Source organism: Triplophysa dalaica, chromosome 19, assembly GCF_015846415.1.
Source record: "Triplophysa dalaica isolate WHDGS20190420 chromosome 19, ASM1584641v1, whole genome shotgun sequence".
Taxonomy (NCBI): domain Eukaryota; kingdom Metazoa; phylum Chordata; class Actinopteri; order Cypriniformes; family Nemacheilidae; genus Triplophysa; species Triplophysa dalaica.
The window spans coordinates 20791610-20816791 of record NC_079560.1 but is presented as its reverse complement, the minus strand read 5'-3'; the positions used below and the strand labels follow the sequence as shown (position 1 = coordinate 20816791).

The 25182-nt window shown below is 39.0% G+C and overlaps 1 protein-coding gene across 1 annotated transcript in view; it reads right to left on the bottom strand.

Moving 5' to 3' along the window:
* Window positions 1–249: 249 nt before the first annotated feature.
* pdlim4 (PDZ and LIM domain 4) overlaps window positions 250–25182 on the bottom strand; it is a 37154-nt gene continuing 12221 nt past the window's right edge. The window contains exons 3-8 of the mRNA XM_056731832.1: window positions 24943–25094; window positions 15227–15308; window positions 13257–13441; window positions 12896–13053; window positions 12452–12575; window positions 250–1299 (exon numbers count right to left, since the gene is read on the bottom strand). Of these exons, the coding sequence (XP_056587810.1) occupies window positions 1095–1299; window positions 12452–12575; window positions 12896–13053; window positions 13257–13441; window positions 15227–15308; window positions 24943–25094 (906 nt within the window). The 3' untranslated portion in view covers window positions 250–1094. The remainder of the gene's footprint in view (window positions 1300–12451; window positions 12576–12895; window positions 13054–13256; window positions 13442–15226; window positions 15309–24942; window positions 25095–25182) is intronic.

The window sequence follows — 25182 nt, the reverse complement described above, 5'->3', positions numbered from 1 at the left end:
ATTATTTTGCACTATCTGCCTGGCCGGGGGGGCTGCTTTAGAATTCATACTTGTATTCAATGTGTCTCATGTACAGCTGCTTTGTAACAATGAAAATTGTAAAAAGCGCTATATAAATAAAGTTGAGTTGAATGTGAGGTGAATCTGGTTTCGATTATAAATGTGATGTTTAACCCGACAGCTGTGCTGCAAACACAAACACAACCCTGAGTTCACACGTCTGTTTCAGAAGCTGTGAAAGAACACGACTTTAGTGAAGAGGATTTTATTGTCTTGTTAAACAGAAGTTAATGATGCTGAAAATGAGATGCATGACCCACATTAGGTTCTTAAAGAGACAGTTCACTCCAGAAATACAATGGAAAGAGCACTCTCGTGATTTTAGTGAAATACAGAATGTAATGGAAGTGAATGGGGACCGATGCCATCCAGTTCCATATCAATGTCTGTTTGAGAGGATGCTGTCACACTGTGTGTGATCTTCTCGAAACATCCTTTGTGGTGTATGAACGATATGATTTCCTTTTCTTCTTTTGATTCTGAGCTGCTTCAGAGAAATCTCCTGTATTGATAGCTTCCATTAATGAGGATCTTTTAGCATTTAAATTATACAGAAATAAACATTTGAATGTGTTAGGAGTTTAAAACCAACATACAGTACATCATTCAGAAGAAAGTAGAAACCCAACATCAATCATTTTATACAGAATTTACAAAGAGCATAACCAGTGAAGTGTCGTCAGTAAAGAAAAGCCGAGAGAAGAAACACAGAGGCGATGTGCTAAAGTTAGTCATGTTTCAGATGAATGTGAGCGCACATGAGAACCTCAGCTGCCTCATTTATGAAATTCTGCATTGAAACCGTCATAAATGTAACTGTACCATCAGTTCACTCAGTGTGATAACACGTGACTCATAGAACAAAGTGTCATGTGATAAAAACAATCAAAACACAGCAGATTCACACATGACACAAGTTCATGATCCCAAGAGAAGTTGAGCGTTCACAACATATTTCCCATATTCTCATGTGCAGAAGTGTATGAGTCGCTGGTGCTCTCTCTCTCTCTCCCTCTGTGTGTGTGTGTGTGTGTTCACACCAGTTCCACTTTGGAGTTTGGATAGACGGCCACCACATCATAGCCCTCAGGTGGCTGCACGCGAGCTTTAGCGTGAGTCTCACAATACAGATGTTCATCGATGAAGAAATATCCTCTTTGTTTCAGATTGAGGCCACAGTCATCACACGTGAAACAGTCGGGATGATAGAGTTTATCTCTGGCCTTCACGATGGTTCCCCTGTGATCAACAACACAATAACACACTTACATTAACTGCTGCCACTTCACACTCACAGTACATACAGACACATTTCAGAAAGTCACCAAGAAATCCCATTGAAGATATTACAGAAACTTTCTTTTTCCTAAAAATGTGATAGCCAGACTATATCAGACTTCATACTTCCGCTCAATTTCAGTTGATTTTAGCAAACCATCTCCCGGATTATCTCAGCTCTGCACCAGACGTCCAACCAGCGAACAGACGACGGGCTGAGAGGCGTGACAGACACTTAGTGCCGAATTTAAGATGGTCTCGAACTGGCACCCTTTTGACAGGTCAGTGTCTCCTTTCTTTTCCACTCCTTGAATATTAACATGTCATGCTGTAATCTTGCAAAAAAGTTGCAGCATTTTCGACAGACTGGAAATGAAGGAAGAGCTGTGTTTAACAGAACTAATCCTGAATTTTCTAGTTCGTCTCCACTGTCAAATATTAGTTTACATGTACTAATTGTGCCGTGGATGCAAAGATTTACATCACATAATCTGCAAAAGTGCTTCACAGCCATCTTCACTTTGGTAGTTTTCTCGATGGTTTTGTTTTGCCGCGCACCTGTGTTTACAGCGGAAGTTTGAGGCGGCTCAGCGGCGCATAACATACATCATAGCCAAATGTTTGTGACCAATGATTCTAAACTTCAGACAGCGCCACCCCACGAGAAAGTTAACTCTTGTCAATTATGGCCTTCCAGACTCTGTCCACGCAGCAAAGTGAAGCATCAGATTTGGTATTACCAGGCTAAAGATTTCATACTGCAAATAAAGATTTTTCCAAAAGTGCGATTAGAGAAGCAGATCTTAAATTGATTTATATTCTCATTTTATCTCTAGCTCAGAAATCTTACAGAAATCTTTCAGTTCTGTTTCCAAGCAACCAACAGATGCTGTGCCAGATTCTGTTTTGATGGTGTTTTAAAAGGACACTTCACCAAAAAAATGAAACTTCTGTCATCATTTACTCACTCTCAAGTTGTTCCAAATGTGTATAAATGTCTTTGTTCTGATGAACACAGAGACAGATATTTGGAAAAATGCTTATACACAGATTTTGCCCCAGTTGACTAGAGATGTGCGGATAAGCTAAAATGTCACCCGCAACCGCTGCTTCAAATAAATGATCCACCCTCCACCTCCCCGCACGTATCATTTTCTCTGATATAGATATCCGCACCTGATCGTCACTTTAATTACTCTAATTCTTTGTTTTGAGCATGATGTTATCAGATTCAGTGACGTTAGAACTAATCTGCCAATCTCTGATGGTACAATAATACGTTCATCGTAAAATGCTTTTAAAGGAACATTTATTTATAAAATTAGCCTACATTTTCTTAATAAAATAAACACGGGCTTTACTACCTTCAGACTTTGAATATCGCCGTTTCTGTCACTGCAACACATAAACGCACAAGAATGACTGGATAACGGTATATTTTCTAGCACTGTCTATGTCTGCAAATGCTTAAATTTAATCCTTCGATTTAGCACACACATGATGTACCATATTCAAGGTCTCGTGGCTTTCATATATACACACAATGCCTCACCGTCGTTGCATACATACCCAGCAGTTGATTCATCCTTGTTAACCACTTCGCTAAAACACTCACACACGGTACTTTTCTTTCTTTCTTTCTTTCTTTCTTTCTTTCTTTCTTTCCTTCCTTTTGTTTTGTTTGTAATTCTACCACCCTCCCGGTTCTGTTTCGCATCCATTTCTGCTTTAAGAAATGGACACCCCTCTCTTCTGCTGGCACGCGAATATTTCTTTTAAATTTGTGCAAATTTGTGTCTGCCTGATGAAAAATGCATTTAAAACACATTTGTATTTTCAGAGAAATTTAGATAATATTTATATATGATCTCATCCACCCGCGGCCCACCTGCAAATAATCAGAATGTATTTTTTAATTACCTGACCCACCCGACCCGCCGATCATCCTCAGCACCCACGGATTTAACCGTCATCCGCGCATCAGTAACGTTGACTTCCATAGTAGGAACAATACAATAAGTCAAAAGTGCCCCAGAACTGTTTGCTCTCCTACATTCTTCAAAGTATCATTTTGGCGTTTCTAATCATGAACTTATTGAAATGCCATTTTATGGTTTTCTTGTTGTAGCCTGCACCCAAAACAAATCATCCAGTATAAGGTTTTCACCACCATTTCAAAGCACTTGATGCCTTATAACAGAAAGAAATACATTACATTTAATCATTTAGAAAACGCTTTTATCTAAAGCCACTTCCAAGAAGAGGGAGCAGTGCAATCGTGCTACAGTACTGATGTCAGTTAGCCTAACACAAACACAGTACAAGTTGTTGTTCGTTCACAGAGCGCAGGGATTTAGCGGATACATACGTCTGAATTAGTAAGTGTAGGTATGGGGGTGCAGAAACAGTGGTGGTCTTGTAGGCCAAGAGCAGAGCTTTTATTTGGCTCATTGAAGACCACTCTTGCCTCATGACTTTTTCACTGACAGTCCCCAAATCCAAATTTTGTTGTTCATCAATGTTTAAGTACTAGAGACATCCTTCAAGTCTGGAGCAATCCACTTTACAGAAAATCCACATATCCTCATGAGGAACTGAAAAACCTGTCCCATAATCAAATAACAAAGAAGCGTTTGCCTCCACAAGTCAACAATTGTCTTGGTCTTTATAGAATCATTTCTGCCAAACTAGATTATTTAGTTTGAATAGAGTTCTGCATGAATTACAGTCGACAAGTTGTTAATCTCCTTCCTCTTCAAGCATTCTGTCCCAAAAAGAGTTGACAAAAAGTATAAGTACACAAAGTACAGTAAGCTGTAGCCAAGACAGTAACCCAACAGCTGAGTCCACACATGCCAATTTAAGCTAAAGATGTGACCAGATTGTTGGGTATGAGCACTCTTTCTCTAGAGAGAATAGTTTCACTTCCATTTGGCTAATCTGCCCTCCATTCTTAACACTAAGCGTTCCCAGTTTTTCTTCTGTGAAGTGGTAAACTTCAAGTTAAATCCATTAACATTTAAATCAACCCTTTCCCAAATCATCCTACCAGGTAGATTTGGAAGACCTCGTACCCATTTCCCAACAGCCACTGCATAACTTTTTATTAGAATACAGTTGTGTTCAAAATTATTCAACCCCCAATGCTGTAAATGGTTTTAGGGAATTTAGTGTACATTTGTAATTGTATTCAGAATGAAATCCTACAAGGACTTCTTAAAGAACCATATGCAACTAAAATGACATCAATTAGTTTTGTAATACAGTAGTAAATGTTTCTTTTGTGAATTCTTCATTGACATAATTATTCAACCCCTTAAAGTCTACCACTCTGAAGAACAGAGGTTCAATGAAGTGTTTTCAATCAGGTATTGAAAACACCTGTGGATATCAGGGAGCAGCAATAAAGCCTAATAAGCACCAATTAGGCAGCTTTAAAATGACTGTGATACTCAGCTCCTTCTAGACATTTACTGGTGTGGTTACAAACATGGTGAGGTCAAGAGAATGGTCTAGGAAGACAAGAGAACAGGTGATTACTCTTCACAGGAAGGGCAATGGCTATAAGAAGATTGCAAAGATGTTAAACATACCAAGAGACACCATAGGAAGCATCATTCGCAAATTCAAGGCAAAGGGCACTGTTGAAACGCTACCTGGTCGTGGCAGAAAGAAGATGCTGACTTCGACTGCTGTGCGTTACCTGAAGCGTAGAGTGGAGAAAAGTCCCCGTGTGACTGCTGAGGAACTGAGAAAAGATTTCTCAGATGTGGGTACTGAAGTTTCTGCTCAGACTACGGCGCACCCTGCGTAATGAAGGCCTCCATGCCAGAACTCCCAGGCGCACCCCCTTGCTGTCCCCAAAGAATAAGAAGAGTCGACTGCAGTATGCCAAAAGTCATGTGGACAAACCACAGAAGTTTGGGGATAGTGTTCTGTGGACTGATGAAACAAAATTAGAACTGTTTGGGCCCATGGATCAACGCTATGTTTGGAGGAGGAAGAACAAGGCCTATGAAGAAAAGAACACCTTGCCTACTGTGAAGCATGGCGGGGGGTCAATCATGCTTTGGGGCTGTTTTGCTTCTGCAGGTACTGGGAAGCTTCAGCGTGTGCAAGGTACCATGAATTCTCTTCAGTACCAGGAGATATTGGATGACAATGTGATGCAGTCCGTCACAAACCTGAGGCTTGGAAGACGTTGGACCTTTCAACAGGACAATGATCCCACGCATACCTCCAAGTCCACTAGAGCATGGTTGCAGATTAAAGGCTGGAACATTTTGAAGTGGCCATCGCAGTCACCAGACTTAAATCCGATTGAGAACCTCTGGTGGGACTTAAAGAAAGCAGTTGCAGTGCTCAAGCCTAAGAATGTGACTGAACTGGAGGCTTTTGCCCATGATGAATGGGCGAAGATACCCGTAGATCGCTGCAAGACACTTGTGTCAAGCTATGCTTCACGTTTAAAAGCTGTTATAACTGTAAAGGGATGTTGTACTAAGTACTAAGATTGAATGTCACTTAGGGGTTGAATAAAACTGATAATGATGTGAGCTCAGAAAAGACATTTGTGGTTATTTCATTATAAATGTTGTGTTATATTTGTCTGACCTACACGTGCCTCTTTGATTTAATTGTAAGCAGGATGACTGAATGATCATAATCAATGTCAAACCGACCAAAACAATCAATTTCAGTGGGGGTTGAATAATTTTGAACACAACTGTATGTTGTTAAAGAACTTGGAGTCAAACCAGCTGCAAAGTTAGTGATATCCTTTTTCCCATTGAACATAGTCATGACATAACAGACACTTGATAATGAACATCATGACAACCCAATAATGATTATTGTTTAATTATTGTCTTATTTTGTTTAGCATAGGTTCAATGGCCAAAAAACATCAAATGCCAGATTAGGGCTGGGCGATAAAACGGTATCGATATTTATCAACGGTACAACATTGTCGATATTAATATAAAAAAAAAGTTTGATATAAGCGCTAGATAATTTCCTTAAAATGTGTGCACCGTGACGTCCGAAGATCTTAAACAGCCTATAAGATGTTTTATTACATGAGCGTGCTACGATTGACAAGCTAACAACCAATAAGATCTAATTTGCCGGGTTGCGTTAGTCTCAGTTTGGTTGCGTCATCGCCATGTTGACATTAGAACACATGCAAGATGAGTGCCGTGTCTGCCGTCAGCGAGGAAATTGGGAACAAAAAGGGAAATGTCAGCTCGCCAGTTTTTTGGTTTCTTTTTTTCCGACCAACATCAGAAGAACGTAGTGTGTAAGCGATGTAAAAAAATCGTCCCGGTTAAGCATGGAAACACAAGCAATTTATTCCACCATCATGTCGCCCATCTACCTTAAGTCAACAAACAACCCACAAACAGTCCAAGATGGAGAGGTACTCTGTAACAATGCCATATGATAAATCTTCAAAGCGATATAATGACATTACACATGCAATAACGTACTTCATTGCTAAAGAAATGCTGCCGTTCAGCATAGTGGAGAAATCAGGCTTTTGTTTACTGTTATAAAGGTTTGTTGATATTACTTGTAACAGATGCTGTTGTTGATCTACCTCAAAGTTTGCCTCGATTGTTAAATGTTTACATTAAATTGAAGTGAACACATTTTGTAACATTTTAAGTTCAAAGTTAAAGTTTATTTAAACTTTTATCTTAATATAAGTAGAGTAAGACATAAAGACGATATATGGTTAAAAAAAAATGGTTTTAGTTTATTTTTGTCTTGATAAACTTTGGAATTCATTTTTCCATCGATGACAGTAATCCGTCCAGGGCCTGAGGCAGCAAAGCAGCCCCAAACCATGATGCCCCCTCCACCATATTTCACAGTTGGGATGAGGTTTTGATGTTGGTGTGCTGTGCCTTTTGTTCTCCACACATAGCGTTGTGTGTTCTTTCCAAACAACTCAATTTTGGTTTCATCTGTCCACAGAATGTTTTGCCAGTAGTGCTGTGGAACATCCAGGTGCTCTTTTGCAAACTTCAAAAGTGCTGCAATGTTTTTTTTGGACAGCAGTGGCTTCCTCCGTGGTGTCCTCCCATGAAGTCCATTCTTGTTTAATGTTTTCCTTATTGTAGATTTGTCATCAAAAATGTTAGCATGTGCCAGAGATTTCTGTAAGTGTTTAGCTGACACTTTAGGATTCTTCTTCACCTCATTGAGCATTCTGCGCTGTGCTCTTGCAGTCATCTTTACAGGACGACCACGCCTAGGGAGTGTAGCAACAGTGCTGAACTTTCTCCATTTGAAGACAATCTGTCTTACCGTGGACACATGGACATCAAGGCTTTTAGATATACTTTTGTAGCCCTTTACAGCTTTATGCAAGTCAACAATTCTTGATCGTAGGTCTTCTGAGAGCTCTTTTGTGCGAGGCATGGTTCACATCAGACAACGCTTCTTCAGAACAGCAAACTCAAAACTGGTGTGTGTTTTTTATTGGACAGGCCAGCTTTAATCAACACATCCAATCTCATCACATTGATTGGACCCCAGGTTGGCTGACTCCTGGCTCCAATGAGCTCTTGCAGAAGTCATTAGCCTAGGGTTTCACATACTTTCTCCACCCTGCACTATGAATGTTTACATGTTGTGTTTAATAAAAACATGAAAACGTATAATGTTTGTGCGGTATTAGTTTAAGCAGACTGTGTTTCTCTATTGTTGTGACTTAGATGAAGATCAGAACACATTTTATGACCAATTTATGAAGAAATCCAAGTAAGCCCAAAGGGTTCACATACTTTTTCTTTCAACTGTAAGTCTCACGGACCGTTGGCTTAACGTCTGATGCATAAGGCACACTTTCCTGGAAAAACTTCAGCACGTTCAGAGTCCTCATCTGATTGGTTGAATTTTGCAGGATTTCCGGGAGACGTGCCTGTCGGTCTGCTGTAACTTGTAATCTTATAATCATTGTTGTTGCTGTTAACTTTTGACACATTCAAGAATGTACGTGTCTGCTACATCTCCACGCCCTCTAATGACGCGGCACAAAACGAAACATGATTGGTTGCTTTACCTGTCAGTCCTATGACCTCTTGGGTGGGCCTTGGCTAAGAAAGCGGCCAAAGTTCCCAGACCTTCAGTATGGTGGTCAATCGTACACAAATATGCAGAGGTGGGGGACTCGAGTCACATGACTTGACTCGAGTCACAATTTTCAGGACTTGCGACTTGCTTGATTGAACTGTGAAAATGACTTGACTTTGACTTGAGAGCAAGTGACTTGAGACTTGACTTGACTTTAAATGGAAGACTCGACAATGACTTGAACTTTTAATAAAGTAAGGTACAGTAATGAAATTAGTTAAAATAATTATTGTGACTCAGCAGCACTACAGCGCCTGTGCCTTTAACGCAGCTCAACTCAAACCGCGCCAAACAAGGTGTAACAGCCAATAATTGTTGAACAGTTACGATAGAGAGGAAACTGCTCATGCCCTGGCGACTTGAAACAGTTTTGGCTGTTACAATAGCAGACAACAGTCGAGCTCCATAGATAGTCACGTTTGGCTACAAGGACTTTGAACTGGACCGTGAAAATAAAAAAAGATTTGCCACATGCAGAGTATGCAAAGCAAGGATTTCTGACACAACAACCACAACGTCGAATTTCATCCGAAATTACAAGAACCACAAGGAAAGGTAAGAAAGTAATTTATTTATAGTCAGTGTAATAAAACGATTACTAATGTGATGAATTAATCGTTTTTGTTTGTCATAATTTTGCCTTGGTTGTTTTTTATTATTAGAAATGTGGTCATCGATCATCACTGATAGGCCTACATTTCATCTCATAATCAGATGAATTGGGGAATCTGGCTATAACGGCGTAGTCCGAATTTTTATTTTCTTAAAACATTAAAATCATCTTAAAATAAAGAAGGGCTTCTCTGTATTACATTTAGGCTAATGTCTATATTAAATGCGCGCATGTTCATGTGTTTGTGTGGACTGTGTGTGGAAGCTGAATAGCAGCTCGCTTATATACTGCAAGACCTGCTGACATGGACGCACCAGTGAGATCACTTGAACTTAAAAAACTCTTTAAAAACTTTTCGGTCATACTGACGAGAATAATTTCATAGTTTGATTCTGTTAACAGTCTGCATTTTTTTATACTCACAATAACAACAAAAGTTTTGTGCCTAATCAGTTCAAATAGAAAACAAATTTTCTCAGATTATATATTACGTATGAAACGTGCATATTGCGCGTCCACCGGAGAGATGACGATTAAGCATAATGACTTCATCACTGGGCTATATTAACATACATTTTATTTATAATCTGTCGGAATTTGAAAAGATCTTTTCATTTTGATAAACAAGATTCAAGATCGAAGTCAATGGACTAGATGCAAATTCCTTAGGCCTACTGTGCACTTTAATGGACAGCACAAGTATTACAGCATCATATATTTAAAACATATCATAGGCCGATTTTCAGTCACAATACTTAGTTTATAAGCTTCATAGCCTGTATAAATGCTTAAGTCATTCTGTCAGATACAAGTATTTCCATTTGTGTGTAGACCGTTTCAATTAAATTGAATTAGATTTTATTATACATTTCAGACTGGATTTCTTTTGTGTAAGCAACACTTTTATTTTCAGATATTAATGTTGCACAGATATGCATATAATTCATATATAGCAATGTGAATAAGATACATAATGTATGTATACAAGTTCATCTTTTCTGTGCACAAAGAAACATGTATTAAAAAAATTAACCTCTGTTTATTTTAGTACTGATTTGACTTGAAACTTATCAGGACTCTACTTGATTTGCTTAGGGTAAACCCTTGACTTGACTTGACTTGCTTGATTTGTCTTAACTGTGACTTGAGATTTGACTCGAGACTTGATGGTCAAGACTTGAGACTTGCTTGGACTTGACCATATGTGACTTGTTCCCATCTCTGCAAATAAGAAACAATAGCAGTGGGAAACTGCTCAGTAAAGCAGGTATTACTTTGGAAAAAGTCAATGTGGTCAAACAGGAGGTTTAGGAAAACGGAAAACAGTCAGATACTGTGGAGACGGCTTCGTCTGCTGGTGTGGGGTCACAACATAAAGCTCTCTTTCACTACCCTGGGGCTCCATTTCAATTGAGCGTGCCCACATTTACTGCACTCATGGGAAAAGTGATGTAGGAAAACACATAAAAGAAAAAAAGCCATCATCTTCATTTTAAAGCCATCATCAGCTTGCAGCTCAAGTCTCAATTTTGAAACAAATTTCTTAAGTCCGTAGATTTCTTGTGCTGTGAAGTGCTCCACGGCTGACCTGAGAAACCTCCTGTGTTCAGGAAAATAATCCACAATCCGAACATTTTTGCTGTTTTCGGCAAAAAGATCTTATTACATCTATTTGTAATCGCTACATGAATTTTGCCAACTTTCAATATCAGCTGCAACACAGCAGCAACTTCATGAGACTTCACATCATTCCTTCTCCTCTCACTGTCAGCAGACCTCTGACATCATTAGACTCTACTTTTAACATCATTAGTCACCACACAATGTCACATCAGTTCTTCCATAACCAACAGAGATCAGTTCAGAAACATCAACCTGCTCATGTGTGGCCTCCATGCATACTCATATCATTTCATAGTTGCAAAAAACACATTCTCAAAAGCCTAAACTTCAGCCACGTTGTATTGATTCGGTCTTTGTTTAACCTGTGTATTGTGGACTTGTATGTTACTCCCTGTCTGTGTCCTGTTTTGTAGTCCTTTGTAGTTTTCCGTACTAATTAGTTCCCCCAGGTGTTTCTCAGGTGTTCCCCTTTGTATTTATAGCTGCAGTGTTTTCAGTCGTCGGGTTGTGCTTGAAGTTATCTTGACTTAATATCTTGAACTTTACTTGGAGGTTCCTTGTGGTTCTTTTGTATTTTTGGACTTTTATACTGAAACTTCTAAACTGCAAGTAGATCTGCATCTCTTTTTGTTTGTCCCACGTTAAACGCATTCAGTTCCTCAGCAATTTTTCATTGGTCTAAAACAGACAACATGTTTGAAATTGTTTTCATTTGTGACACTTTTTCACCATGTCTTGACCATTTTGTAGTAAGCAGTTCATCATTAATAAAGGGGGAACATCTGACGACAACATTATTTTGCCGGTTGGACTAAGGTCATTACTGGCATGATCATTTTTCAGACACTATCAAAATCGTTAAAATTGTCTAAATATTGTAGTAAATTTCTATGTAGGAAGATGAAGGAGTTTAGAGCAAAAACATTAAATTGAACTTTGAAATGAAATGGACAGGCTTCACAAATAAATGTGATTTCAATATTAAAACATGCACAGTATCAGTAATCATCCTTAATCATGGTCACTCTTGCTGGGTTATTTGTCATATTGTAATATATATGACATTAGTCATCACAGTTCATAATATTATGGTTAGTCCCACTGGGTTAATTACAATAACATGATGTATGGAGCATCAAGATAATATCAGTGAACACAGTGAGCTCAGTGATGAGAGCATGACGCTAGCAACGCCAAGGTAGTAATGGGCAGACCGAGGCTTCCTGTTGCCAGTGGCAACAGTGGCAAGGAACCACAACTCTCTCTCTATAAACTGTAAAATGTGTATAAATCTGGAGGCAGAGACCCATGAGATTCTACAGAATCAAGTTTTTTGTCATCAACAGGTGGTAAAAAGATGAGTTATTTGGGTTGAATTGAAACAAGAAGCTGCCAGTGAATAACCCACATATACAGATTCATTTAGAAACAGGTGCACATCATCCTTTTGTCATTTGTATATTAGATGTGCTAATAAACTGCACTGGTCAAGTGGCCAAATCAAGTATTCCAGATGGCCGTGAGATGCGGGATTTTATCACTTGGAATACACGTGTGGAATTATTTCCTAAAGCTTGGTTTTCTGTTTGAGAAAAAGGTCTGTCTGTTGTGTTTCAGAAGATTAAAGAAGTCATGGAGTGAAGAATGAATGTCCCATAAATATCTGAAATACACGTGACAAAATATTGTCGTTGTTTTGCCATCAAGCGTGTGTTTATGAGTGTCAAAGTTACTCACACGATGCCGTTTGCACATCTGGTACACTGAGGCAGTTTCTGTAGACCCTGCAGAGGAGGAAGAGGAGCTGTGACAGGAGATTTTACTGGAGAACACAAAACTCTTCCTCCAGATCTGTCCGGCTCTGAAAATCCAGCACACAAACACACACATCACTAAACACATATCACCAGATCACCATATGACTGTATTCATCCTGACGCTCATCGTCCTGTCTGATCAGATCAGCTAAATCTCCTCTGAAATCTTCCCATTACGAATCTTGTGTTGCTGTGTGTGTGAGTGAGTTTGTGTTGTGTAACACTTTTCTATGCACAAAACACAAACCCAGAGCCCTCGTGTGCTTTCTAAAGCCATACGACAGAGACTTTTGACTTTTGGTCATGCTTTGGTTTCTCTCACAAGACTAGTCATACTTCCAAAGAAAGATGAATGAAGTCTGACCTCCGTCCTCCGCCTCTAGCATGCCCTGCAGGAATCTGAAAGAGCCCGATTGTTTGGGAGCTGAGACGGGTTCTTCAGGGTCCTGAAGCATCTTATAGACGTCTGACTGTGGGTTGAAACCGTTACGGCTGCCCGATGAGTTCAGTGACCCTTCAGGGCTGAAATCAAGCAGAAAACACACATGTGTCCTCTTTATTGTGGGATTGATGGGATTCTTTTATGATCATGGACAAACTGAAAACCGCATCTCGCATATCAAAAGCTCTTCTCTGTTCAAATCAATTTCGCTTCATTGACTAAAAGACTGCGTGAACTTACCTGACGGGTTTGTCGTGTTGTGTGTGTGGTGTTTGTGACACACCTGTGTGCAGAGGTCAGACTGAGGCCGGCCATCTGTTTGGGTAGAGCACCGTTGCCATTGTTGTGAGCGTACAGGCCGAGCGGATTGTTGTACACCGGTCTGGAGTTTGTGTTGTTGGAGGAGGTGCCACAGGTAACAGGACTCTTGGAAACAGGGCTGTCGCCACTGCTGATTGGTCGAAAGGTCTGTAAAAATAAATGAATGATTACAACTATGTGAAAACTGTCAGCACCATGATGAAAATGTTCTGTTTCATAAAACACTGTTTGTACTTTAACTCTTTCAACTCCGTGTTACACTACACACTCTATCACACTCCCGGCACGATGCATTATTTTCACACCATGCACCACGTTGTTTCAATAGCAAATGCATTTGTGCTCATTTGTGTGTCCATGTGCGCGCCGGTCTGAAAACAAGGTGTGTTCAGGCACTTTGTTGGCCCATTTCTATTTTGAGGAACTGAAATGATTTATTTTGGTTATATCTTGTAAAATATAATGCAATATATGAAATAATACATTTCCATCAACTGGAACTGGCCATTCCTGATCATCATTATTCAATATTAACAATGTGTTGTTTTATAGATTTTTAAACATATATTAAATGATTGAATATGTTAACAGGTAATGCACAGGAACACTATACAGTCTTTGCTAAGGGAGGCCACACTTTCTTTTGTTTATTGGTTTGTACGCTCTTCTGGGTTCATTTTGCAGTTAAGTGCTTTTTAAAGATTTGTTTTTTGTGGTGTTTATAGTTTAATGAAATGTATTTCTTCCTCAATAATATAACACGCTTGACTGCTGAAGCATCTGAAAACATATCATAATCCTGAAGATTCTGACAAGAAGATTTATATTTCTTTCAGCTCAGCAGTGACATCACAGCACTAGTGACCAATCAGCGTTTAGAACCACAGCAGTCTGATTTTTCAGGAAGAAACATATATACAGTGACAACATGAATATCAAATGAAGTCCTTTCACATGTATGTAGACCAGCAAATCACAATACCATAATATCCCCAAGTTGGATAAACTTCCAACAGATGAATGTGTGTAAGTGCATGTGTACACATTGTGTGTGATAAAAGAGTCTCTTTCATGGTCTAACCGCTCATTCTCTGCATTTCAAGCATTGCTTCTCATTATTTCTGTTGTTTAACAGATGTGAATGCTCCATCAGTCATAAGACATGATACGTAGACATTCAGCCGCGTCCCAATAGAAGACCACAGGATATTGTCAGAAATATTGATGGATTTCACTCAGCTGTTTTATAACGCTACTCCAACATGAGTTTTGTCAAACATCTACACTGACAGAGCCGGTCTGAAGCAAGCTTAGAAAAATGATCTCCTTTTAAACTTCAGCAGGCACGATCTGTTTGATATCTACCTCAGTGAATCACAAGGGCTATTTATAACAAAGATATTAGCTGCTGATGATGTTTTGTCATCCTTTGTCTTTTCAGACCTTTATGACTTTCTTTCTTCCGCAGAACACAAAAGAAGATATTTTGAAGAATGTTGTTAACTGGCCTCTGTTATTCACCGGCGTTGGTTTTGTGTCTGTACAAAAGAAGTGAATGAGGTTCAGTGCGGTTCGGTTACTAACTTTCTTCAAAAAATCTTCTTTTGTGTTAAGTGGAAGAAAGACAGTCATAAAGGTCTGAAATGACGAGAGGGAGAGTAAATGATGACAGAATTTTCAAGGGAAAAAAGCCCACACCACAGCTGAAGGAAACACTGACTCACACAAAGCTGTTTAGCTGTGTAGAAATATCATCCTTCTCTTCACAGCGCCACCTTTAAAAGCTTGAAAAGAGATGCACAATAACCCATTCACATTCATTCAGACACACACAGTCTGCTGTTACTGAAAATACAATCCTGTACGTTCTGAATGTGTGTTTACTGAAAAGGGGAAGAGACACTTGAGTTAGAAAGAGCTGGATGTGTGTACCTGTGCCTCCAGCGGCGCTCCTGTGGATGTGCAGCTCGTCTTGTTTTCTTCAACATCAGCTGGAGGCCAAAGCTTTCCAGATCTGGAAAAAAAACCAAAAGCAGTGATCAGTCATCATGTCTTCATCTGAAACTCTCACATTCACACCACCGCTGCTGCTGCTGCTGCTTTAATCCTCATCACACACAGATATATAATACAAGTCTTCTGAAGATCTGGGCCCGTACTCATGAAAAATCTTAGTGCAAAGAGTTGCTCCTAGAGACAATATTCAAAGAAAATTCTTAGAAATGTGGAAGTTACAGAAATCATCCAAGTAAAGACAGAAGTAATTCGTAAAGCATCTTAACCCTTAATAGAGGGTCCCTGTTAGGGATGCTCCGATCCACCTTTTTTGCTTCCGATTCCGATACCTGAAATTCAGTATTGGCCGATACCGAGTACCGATCCGATACTAAGGTAACATTTTTAAAGTGCACAATTACTTAATAAACTGTGTGCATTGCTGTGCAAGACATCAAGCTCGACTTAACATTAATTTCCTGACCCGTAAAACAAAATAACAAACAAATGATTCACAAATTTAGTGAATTATTTATTAAACCAGCAAGATAAAACAAAATGTTCACTATCTTAAACTTGAAATTCAAAATTAAAGTGCAAATTAAGCAGCTGAATAAAAAACAGCTTCACTAGCTTGATAAACAGGTATAAATTAATGGAAACAAAATCTCTGAATAACTGTTATGTGCAAATATAATTTAAAAATCAATGCACAATAAACAATAAAGCAGCTGAAATTGAGCAGAAAAGCAATAGCTTTACTGCTTTAGATATTCAAACAGGAATCAGCTCTTTTTAATGCTTTAGTCATTAAAGCAAAGTCCACTAAACTAAGCTTAAGTTTAGTGGAAATCAAATTTAACATCTAACACAGAAAGATAAATAAAACACTAGCTTCCCTAGCTTGTGCTGCACATGTAAAAATAAACGGAAAAAGATATAATAGTTTAGTCGGTGCAAATAGAAATTCAAAATCAAATTATCCCCAAAACTCAGCGCATTGACATCTTTATTTTTTTCCGTATACATGTTTGCAGACTTTTTGGTACAGTTCAGGTCTCAGTTAAATATTTACGCTTCACCATGTCGTACCGCGGCTCCAGGTGCTTTATAAGGAGTCTGAAGCCATTGTTCGCAACGACGGACAGCGGTTGCAAATCCATAACAATGAAATTCAGTATGCTTTCAGTGATTTTCGCTGCTTTCACACTACCAGATGGAAATTTCTGAATTCTTTCCGCTGTCTCCTCCAAAGTTAGCTGCTTCGTACCGTCTCGTTTTAGTTTCTTCAGCTTATTGAACTCGGCGTGCTTAAATTAGTAGTATTATAATGAACAGCTTTATCACAACCCCTCGGAACATTTACTTCGCGTGTATTGCAAACAGCGGTGTAACTTGTTGGCGTAGCTGTTCTAAAATAAATCTAAATGGCAGATATTTTTTGTCGCTCCATGCTGTTCGCTGCTCAATGTAAGCTATGTTCGCTTGTTCACGCGCACTACGTACAGAGCACGTTGCTAACGTATGATGTCACACGCTTCGAAAAAGCACAGCCACGAGAGAGTTTAAGCGCCGGTGTCTCCAGGAACTTTTACATCGCCTAGCAGAAATTTTATGTCAGCTAGAATTTTTTTCAGTATCGACACCGATTTCCGATACAAATATCGGATCGGAGCATCCCTAGTCCCTGTGTAACGCTTCACATTTTCAGACCATACAATGCAAATGCAATAATGAAAAGTTGAACTGAAAATTCATTTTTACATTTTTGGGTGTTACTTTGTCAATGGATTCTTATCCTTTTTTTATTTTACTTTTGCTAATTTGCGACTCAACAGATGATCATTTAAACAAATGAAAACTTACCAAAACTAACTGATTTTCATATTTTTGTCTTTTATTTGCACTGTAGGCTGTACCATTAGCATGTCTGTGTGCATCTGTTTCTTTTCTGCATCACCCTGCAGCCGCCCATTACCATCGCTTAATAGCTACAGAATAAAAAATAAAGTGAAATATCCTCCATCAGGAGTAGACTTTGAAGATGAGGTCGCACGCCGGTTAAGCAAATCCATTAGGGATTTCCAATGCTGCACTTACTGTAGCCAAACCATGGTTCTTTTTTACCAGGCCAGAGCTGAATGATAGTTTATGAAAATTAAAGTTACTTATATTTGTCAGATCTACAATTACACATCCAATGAGTAGTGAACACAAGCACCCGGAGCAATGCAGTGCCTTTCTCAAGGACACGTCAGTTGTTACCTCGGCTCAACATCGGCAGACATTCATTTATATATGTAGGCTACATATAAAAGTCCATATAAATGTTTAATCGTTTCTTTATTATAAAAAATGCATATTTAAGACAAAATGAGATGATCCAATGACTTGTGCACCATTGCTGACCAAACTTTGACTCGAGACTGCAAAACAGCAGTGCACACCTGATGAGGAGAACAGCGCTTCGCGTCAACATAAGATCAACTTCACAGTCATTCCTGATGCAGGAAGGGCCAGATTTATTTTTATTCTATTTTAGTTCAAACATGTTGCTATTAAGCAGTTAATGTCCGGCTGGGTGCTGCAGATGCGCAAAGACATGGATTTCTTTATAGATTGCGATTAAATTGTTTAAACTTAAACTTGAGATTTACACTGGGGCATGAGGGAGAGCCGCACACTGTCACGGAGCAGAGACCATCAGCATGTGCCGTCCCAGCAATATAAAACACTTCCAGACAGTCCTCACCCTGACATCAAAAAAGAAGCAAAATAGTAAAGTCTTTATAATTTATTTTTTAAATGATCATTCGTTGAGTCACAATTTAGAAAAACACCCAAAAACTGAAAAATCTGATTTTTTTTCAATTATTCATTTTTGCGTTTGCATTGTATGGTCTGAAAATAGACCATATTACACGGACCAAAGAGCTCTTACAGTCCAACATTTCAGGAGTAGCGAGGAGGACTTTTAAGAGACTCTAGAGTTTCTTTAGCAACAGAGAAAATGGACGAAACACAAAAGTGAGAAGAAATGTTTTGCAATGCATGACAATTTACATATTACTGTAAGGTTGATCAGACTTTTATTTTTATTGTTTTTTTGTTTGTGTTGAACTTTATCACGGTTTGTGATTATTTTGGTTTGGGAATTCTTGTATTGCTGCTTTGATGTAATTCAAATGGTAAAAAGCACCCTACATGTAGCGTTTTGAAAAAAATATAAATACAATTTGAATTTATAATCGATAATATTGTTGTTTAATTTAACAATCATTGTTTAACATGTTCAGACTGAGCCAACAGACCATTTTAACAGGATAAATTTAATATTAACAAAATGTATGGGTCTAGGTAAAAAAAATGTCATTTTCATGAAAACTATTCAAATGGATTTATAGCGTTTTGGAAAAGAGCTCTTAATAGTGCATGTGTGTGCGTGAGTATGGAAAATCTGAAAAAAGTTAGTAATGCAATTTCAAGCAAACGACCCCATACTTAACAGCACTCTTTTTTCCTTCTTGCCCAAACAACCAATCACAGTCTTTTAAAGACTGTGTCATTCATAGCAACGGGGTCAGCCCCGCCTAAGATAATAGTTTTTTATTTCTTGTTCAGAGTTCCTCTCAGATTGATCCTGAATCATATTTAAGCTTTTTATGCTGAATGAGGAGCTTTCTTGATGGATTTTTAGAAGCTTTAAGAATACGGCCCAGGTGTTAAAGTCAAAGTGAAGTGGAATGGACACCCTCACAGTTCAAATGTCACACAAGTGGAAAACAAAGTCCAGATGTTCAATTTCACCTCAGTGTAACCTGCCATAAAACACAACAACTTTCACCTCACAAACATTTCAAACCGAGGAAAATAAATGTATGTCAGCCGCACACATTAATCTCACAGTCATCACACGTGACGTTTGATCTTAACAGAACAACAGTAAAGCATCGCTCTTCATGTTCTGCTGGGTATACAACAGTTCTGTTTGTTTCGTTCACATCTCACAGTATGAATGTTGTTGTTTGTTGACGTGTTATTTTGTGGGTGAATGTCAGTGGTCGGGTCGTCTCTGTCCATCTGTCCTCACCACACAACACCTACACTACATGACGACAGACAGACCTTCTGCTGTGTGGAACAAAGACAACTCTGTGTGTCCGGATGGAAACTTGAGTGAGAGAGAAATGAATGGGGGTTTGATATGACATCCACACAGTCATGGTGCGTGACCGCTTCACGTTATGAGGATGAACTTTCCATTGCCTCCATAACATCAATATCTTCACTGTTTTCCTCATTTTCAATCAAAGTGTCTGTGCATATAAAGCACGTCTTCATGAGGTGGAAAGCAAGAAGTTGTAGCCATAAAAGTTTCTTTATAAAATTCAGCTTGTATCGTCTTCGGGTATATCCCAAACAGTAGAAAAAAAAGAGTTGTTCACGTTCATATCATGTACACAAACATTGGAGGTGTGTGTGTGTGCTTTCATCATATGGTTTTTGCCGGTATTGTTTCATGTTAACGTTTCGATTTCTTCTAGGGATGTAACAGTATGATCAATTTCAGGGCATCGGAATAACAATATTGTCTCAATATTATGGTGGTCACATGATTGTATGAAAGGATAGGTCTTCCGGGCCTAACATAGAGAATGTTAAACAATATTATAGATATTCCATCTGTCAAGGTCCAGCTGGTGCAGTTTTTATTTATGAGGCAGTTTAAGCCAATGGACCCATCTCACACCTCTAAGCACTGTTGGAAAATGGAAACAAACCCAATTAGAGGTCATTAAAATTGCATGGAAAGAGAGTGCAAGCTGTTACAAAAAGGCACTCAAAGCAGCAAAAGCCGAGCACTTCCGTAACCTCATAGAAAATAACAAAAACAATCCAAGGTTTTTATTTAGTACAATTGCTAAATTAACAAACAAACAGACTCCACCTGACCTGGGTATTCCGCCGCACCTTGGTAGCAATGAATTCATGAAGTTTTTTACTGAGAAAATCAAAAAAATACGAGACAACATAGCTAAAACCAAACCTCCAAGTGTGTCTGAAGAATTAGTTTCAACCGTCACCCAAAAAGATAATCTACAGTGTTTTTCTCTTATAAATCAGGAAGATTTAATTAAAATTATTGCAACATCCAAACCGACGACATGCTTATTAGACCCCATTCCGACTACTTTATTAAAAGAGTTAATACCTGCTGTAATTGAGCCCATTTGTAACATAATCAACTCGTCTATTAATCTAGGACATGTCCCAGGACCCTTTAAACTGGCTGTAATTAAGCCTCTTATCAAATAACCAAACTTAGACCCCAATGAACTTGGAAGCTATAGACCGATTTCAAATCTCCCGTACTTGTCTAAAATACTAGAAAAAGTAGTGTCAACTCAACTGTGTACCTTCCTACAAAATAATGACATGAACGAAAAGTTTCAGTCTGGCTTTAGACTGCATCACAGCACTGAAACTGCGCTCGTTAGAATTACAAATGACCTCCTTATTGCTTCAGATAAAGGTAACATCTCACTATTAGTCCTGCTTGACCTTAGTGCTGCTTTCCATACTGTAGACCATAAAATACTATTAGATCGTTTACACAATTATATCTGTATTCAGTGACAGGCACTGCAATGGTTCAGATCTTACTTAACAGACAGATATCAATACGTCCATTTAAATGGGAAATCATCAAATCTTACGCAAGTAAATTACGGATTACCGCAGGGATCGGTCTTAGGACCCTTGCTATTCTCCATATACATGCTGCCCCTTGGCAACATTATTAGAAAACATGGAATTAGCTTCCACTGTTATGCAGATGATACTCAGCTATATATCTCATCAAGACCAGATGAATCCTTTAAGCTATCCAAACTGGCAGAGTGCATCGAGGACATAAAACATTGGATGACTAGTAATTTCCTCCTTTTAAACTCTAGCAAAACAGAAATATTACTTATAGCACCAAAATCAAGTAAACAGAATATCTCCGATTACAGCCTGCAAATTGAAAGCTGCACAGTTACTCCAACAAATACAGTTAAAGACCTAGGCGTTATATTAGACGGCAACCTGTCATTTAAAAATCACATCTCAAATATCACAAAAACAGACTTCTTCCACCTTAGAAATGTTGCCAAATTACGAAATAGTTTATGTGTTGCAGACGCAGAAAAGCTTATTCATGCATTTGTGACCTCAAGACTTGACTATTGTAATGCTCTACTTAGTGGTTGTCCTGTATCATCAATAAACAAACTACAGTTAGTTCAGAATGCAGCTGCCAGAGTTCTTACTAGGTCAAGAAAATACGATCACATAACCCCAGTTTTATCATCGCTTCACTGGCTACCCATTAAGTATCGTATTGATTTGAAAATTCTTTTAATTACTTACAAAGCCCTGAACGGTTTAGCACCTACTTACTTAACCGAGCTTTTATCACGTTACAACCCATCACGCTCGCTAAGATCTCAAAACTCAGGACTTTTGATAACACCTAGAATAAGAAAATCCACCAAAGGGGGACGAGCTTTCTCATACGTAGCACCTAAACTCTGGAATAGCCTTCCTTATACTATTCGAGGGTCAGACACACTCTCCCAATTTAAATCTAGATTAAAGACACATCTTTTCATCCAAGCTTTCACTTAATGCATAGTTAATGAACAGCAGCTACGCTAATTATTCTCTTTATTCTCTTTCCGCCTCTGCCTCGGGATGCCCATCCCGAGGTAGGAAGAAGTTCCACCATGTCCAGACGACCGACAGATGCCCATCCCCAATTTGAGATAACGCCAGCTACAGCTGCAGACTGACTGACCATCCCAGCTCCATCTAAGGCAATTCCACCACCAGCCAAGAGAAATATGACCATCAGACCATCCCAGCTCAGACCACTACATCCCCAACCAAGAGCAAAGACGGACTATTTGTCTTATAAATGCTGAAGTTACAATATTTGGTATTAAATGCTAAACTTAAACCACACGTCAGCAGTCTGAGTGCAGCTATGACACGTCAGAGGGGATCTGGCCCTCCCGGTTGAGCCTGGTTTCTCACGAGGTTTTTTTTCTCCATTAATCAATCATTGGAGTTTGGGTTCCTCGCCACAGCAGGGCAGTGTTGGCCTGCTCACCTGGAGACTGCATTTATTTATTTATTTAGAAATTAGATATTATTTATTAGAAGGATCTTACTCGTTGTATAAATACCATGCTCTGTGCTGTGTTTTAACTTTTCTGTTTTTCCTGTTTGCCCCTGTAAAGCTGCTTTGAAACAATACACATTGTGAAAAGCGCTATATAAATAAACTTGAATTGAATTGAATTGTTGGGTGTAACGAGTTTCAAAGTAATTAGTTACTTTAATTCAAAGACTTTTCCCTTGAGAAAGTAAAGTAAGGGATTACTTTGATTAATTACAGTTACTTGTGATGTATTTGAGCTAAATACTTTGTGTAATATATGTGTGAGCAATAGTGGAATTGATATCAAAATGTAAAGTCTAACTTTAAAATCTGTGCTTTAATGTTTAATTCTCACATTTGTAATACTTTGTTCAGTTAATAACACTATTCAGTTTAATATTATTTATGTGAATGAATTAAATGAGCTGTTTCATGTCTATCCTTGAATCACTGAACTAATCAAAGTTAATTATAGGATATAGAAAGTAATAAGTAACTAAATACTTTTTTGTAATAACACGATTGAATATGTCATTAGTAACTAGTAATGGATTACTTTATCAGAGTAACTTACCCAACACTGCCTCTAAGAAACCATTTTGATGAGAGAGAGAGAGACAGAGACAGAGACAGAGACAGAGACAGAGACAGAGAGAGAGAGAGAGAGACAGAGACAGAGACAGAGAGAGAGAGACAGAGACAGAGACAGAGAGAGAGAGACAGAGACAGAGACAGAGAGAGAGAGAGAGAGAGAGAGACAGAGACAGAGAGAGAGAGAGAGAGAGAGAGAGAGAGAGAGAGACAGAGACAGAGACACAGAGAGAGAGAGAGAGAGAGAGAGAGAGAGAGACTCTCTCCCTCTCTTTCTCTTTCTTTCCGTTAGCTTTTTTAAATCCTCACACAGTTCTTCATGTGTGAGTCACCCTGGCTTTCTCTTTTCCTTTAATTCCTCTTTTCTCTTTCGTCCGCTCCGCTGGCCTCTCATGACCCGACTCTTATGACTCACTCAGCAGGATCTTTCCGACAGATCCATGACTTGTGGAAACAACTCTTTTGTGATGTGTCTTCTCTGTAGGAGGACAGAGAGATTCCCAGCAGCTCTTCTCATCCGGTAAGCATGAATGGCAGCTTATAGATGATCAAGTCCATGAAAACATCGTCTGGAGAGCACGCGGTTACAGTCACACTTATGACTACACAGGTTATATTTCACATGATTGATCTTTGGTGTTGTGCTGTTAAACAGCTAGAGACACATTGCCCTGTTTGTTTAGAACATTTATCTGCCTGTCAATCATCATTCAGCAGCACTGTAAATGATGTCCATCCACACACACACACACACACACACACACACACAAAGTGTCTGTTCCTCCCTCACACTTCATTTCAAGACAAAATGATTAACTGACACAAGGTCACATACCGAAAGATATGAGCCGTCACATCATGACCTTATCATGACAGACCATAAACAAGAGTTATGAGCACACAAACATTAACAACAGCTGCTGACAAACTGTCAAATAAAAACTAAACTAAACATCTCATATGCACACACAGCACATCTTACTTTTTAACAATTTTTCAAAACAACACCCTAAAAATCTCTTTACCATAGTCTTCTGAAAATAACCTGTTTCTCTGACAAAGAGTAGCCATGAGGACTAAACAAGTGTTTCTTTCCATGAAACATGTAAGGGATCATCCACAGCTAGTGCATTACAGTAAAGGGTTTTAATGCACACCTTCTAGCCAATCAGAATGCAGTATTCAAACAGACCATGGTATGTGGAAAATGTCTGTATCAGTGATGATGTGCAGTATGTGTATCATTCAGTCTATTGTGAATAATTCATATAAAGATCTCTGTTTACGCTCCGCGTGTGTGTGCGTTCGTGTGCGCATTCGTTTTGAATGGTCCTTTAAAATGTTACGGAAGATGAGAACATCAGTCATGGACACTTTGTTCCTACTTCTTTTAAACATGAATATTATTTATCACTGTTTGTTCTCATTTGAGAACATCTAGGACATCCAATAATGAGTTCTACCATGATATTTTAATGACTCGCCCTAGCAACCGCACAAACACTACAGTGAGCACCATAGCAACAGCACCGCCACAGTCACTGAGTGAATGAAGGAGATTTGTGATGTGAGGGACTGTGAGCGGAGGATGCTGAAATAAATGTCCTGCTCCTGTGTGAAAGTGTCTAAAGCTGATGGATGAGCTGATGTAGCAGGAGGTCAAACACAGCTCGCTCACATACCAAATATGGCCCGATGTGAGTCTCACAGTCAGCAAATGAATTCTGTTTGTGTGAACTCCAGCGAAGCGTACTCAGCGCTCACTCTTAATGACATTAGTGTCACGACTTTACATGAAACTGGCGTGATGTCGTAGTGTAGTGTATGGTGTGCTGCTGCTGTGTTCTGGATGTACCTGCTGATGTTCATTGTGAGCTCTTCTCTACAGGCTTTAATTCGGTTCTGTGCCTCCATGTGTGTCATGGTCTCAGTGCTGTCTCCATTGATGGCCAGGATCACGTCTCCTGGACTCAGATCGCTCGCCGCCGCTTTACTGCCAGGCGTTATCTAACAAAAGAAAACAGAAGGAGGTTAAAAGCGTCACACCCTGACCAAACACCACAGCGCCTGGCGCCAAAGGTTCTGTTACTGGTTG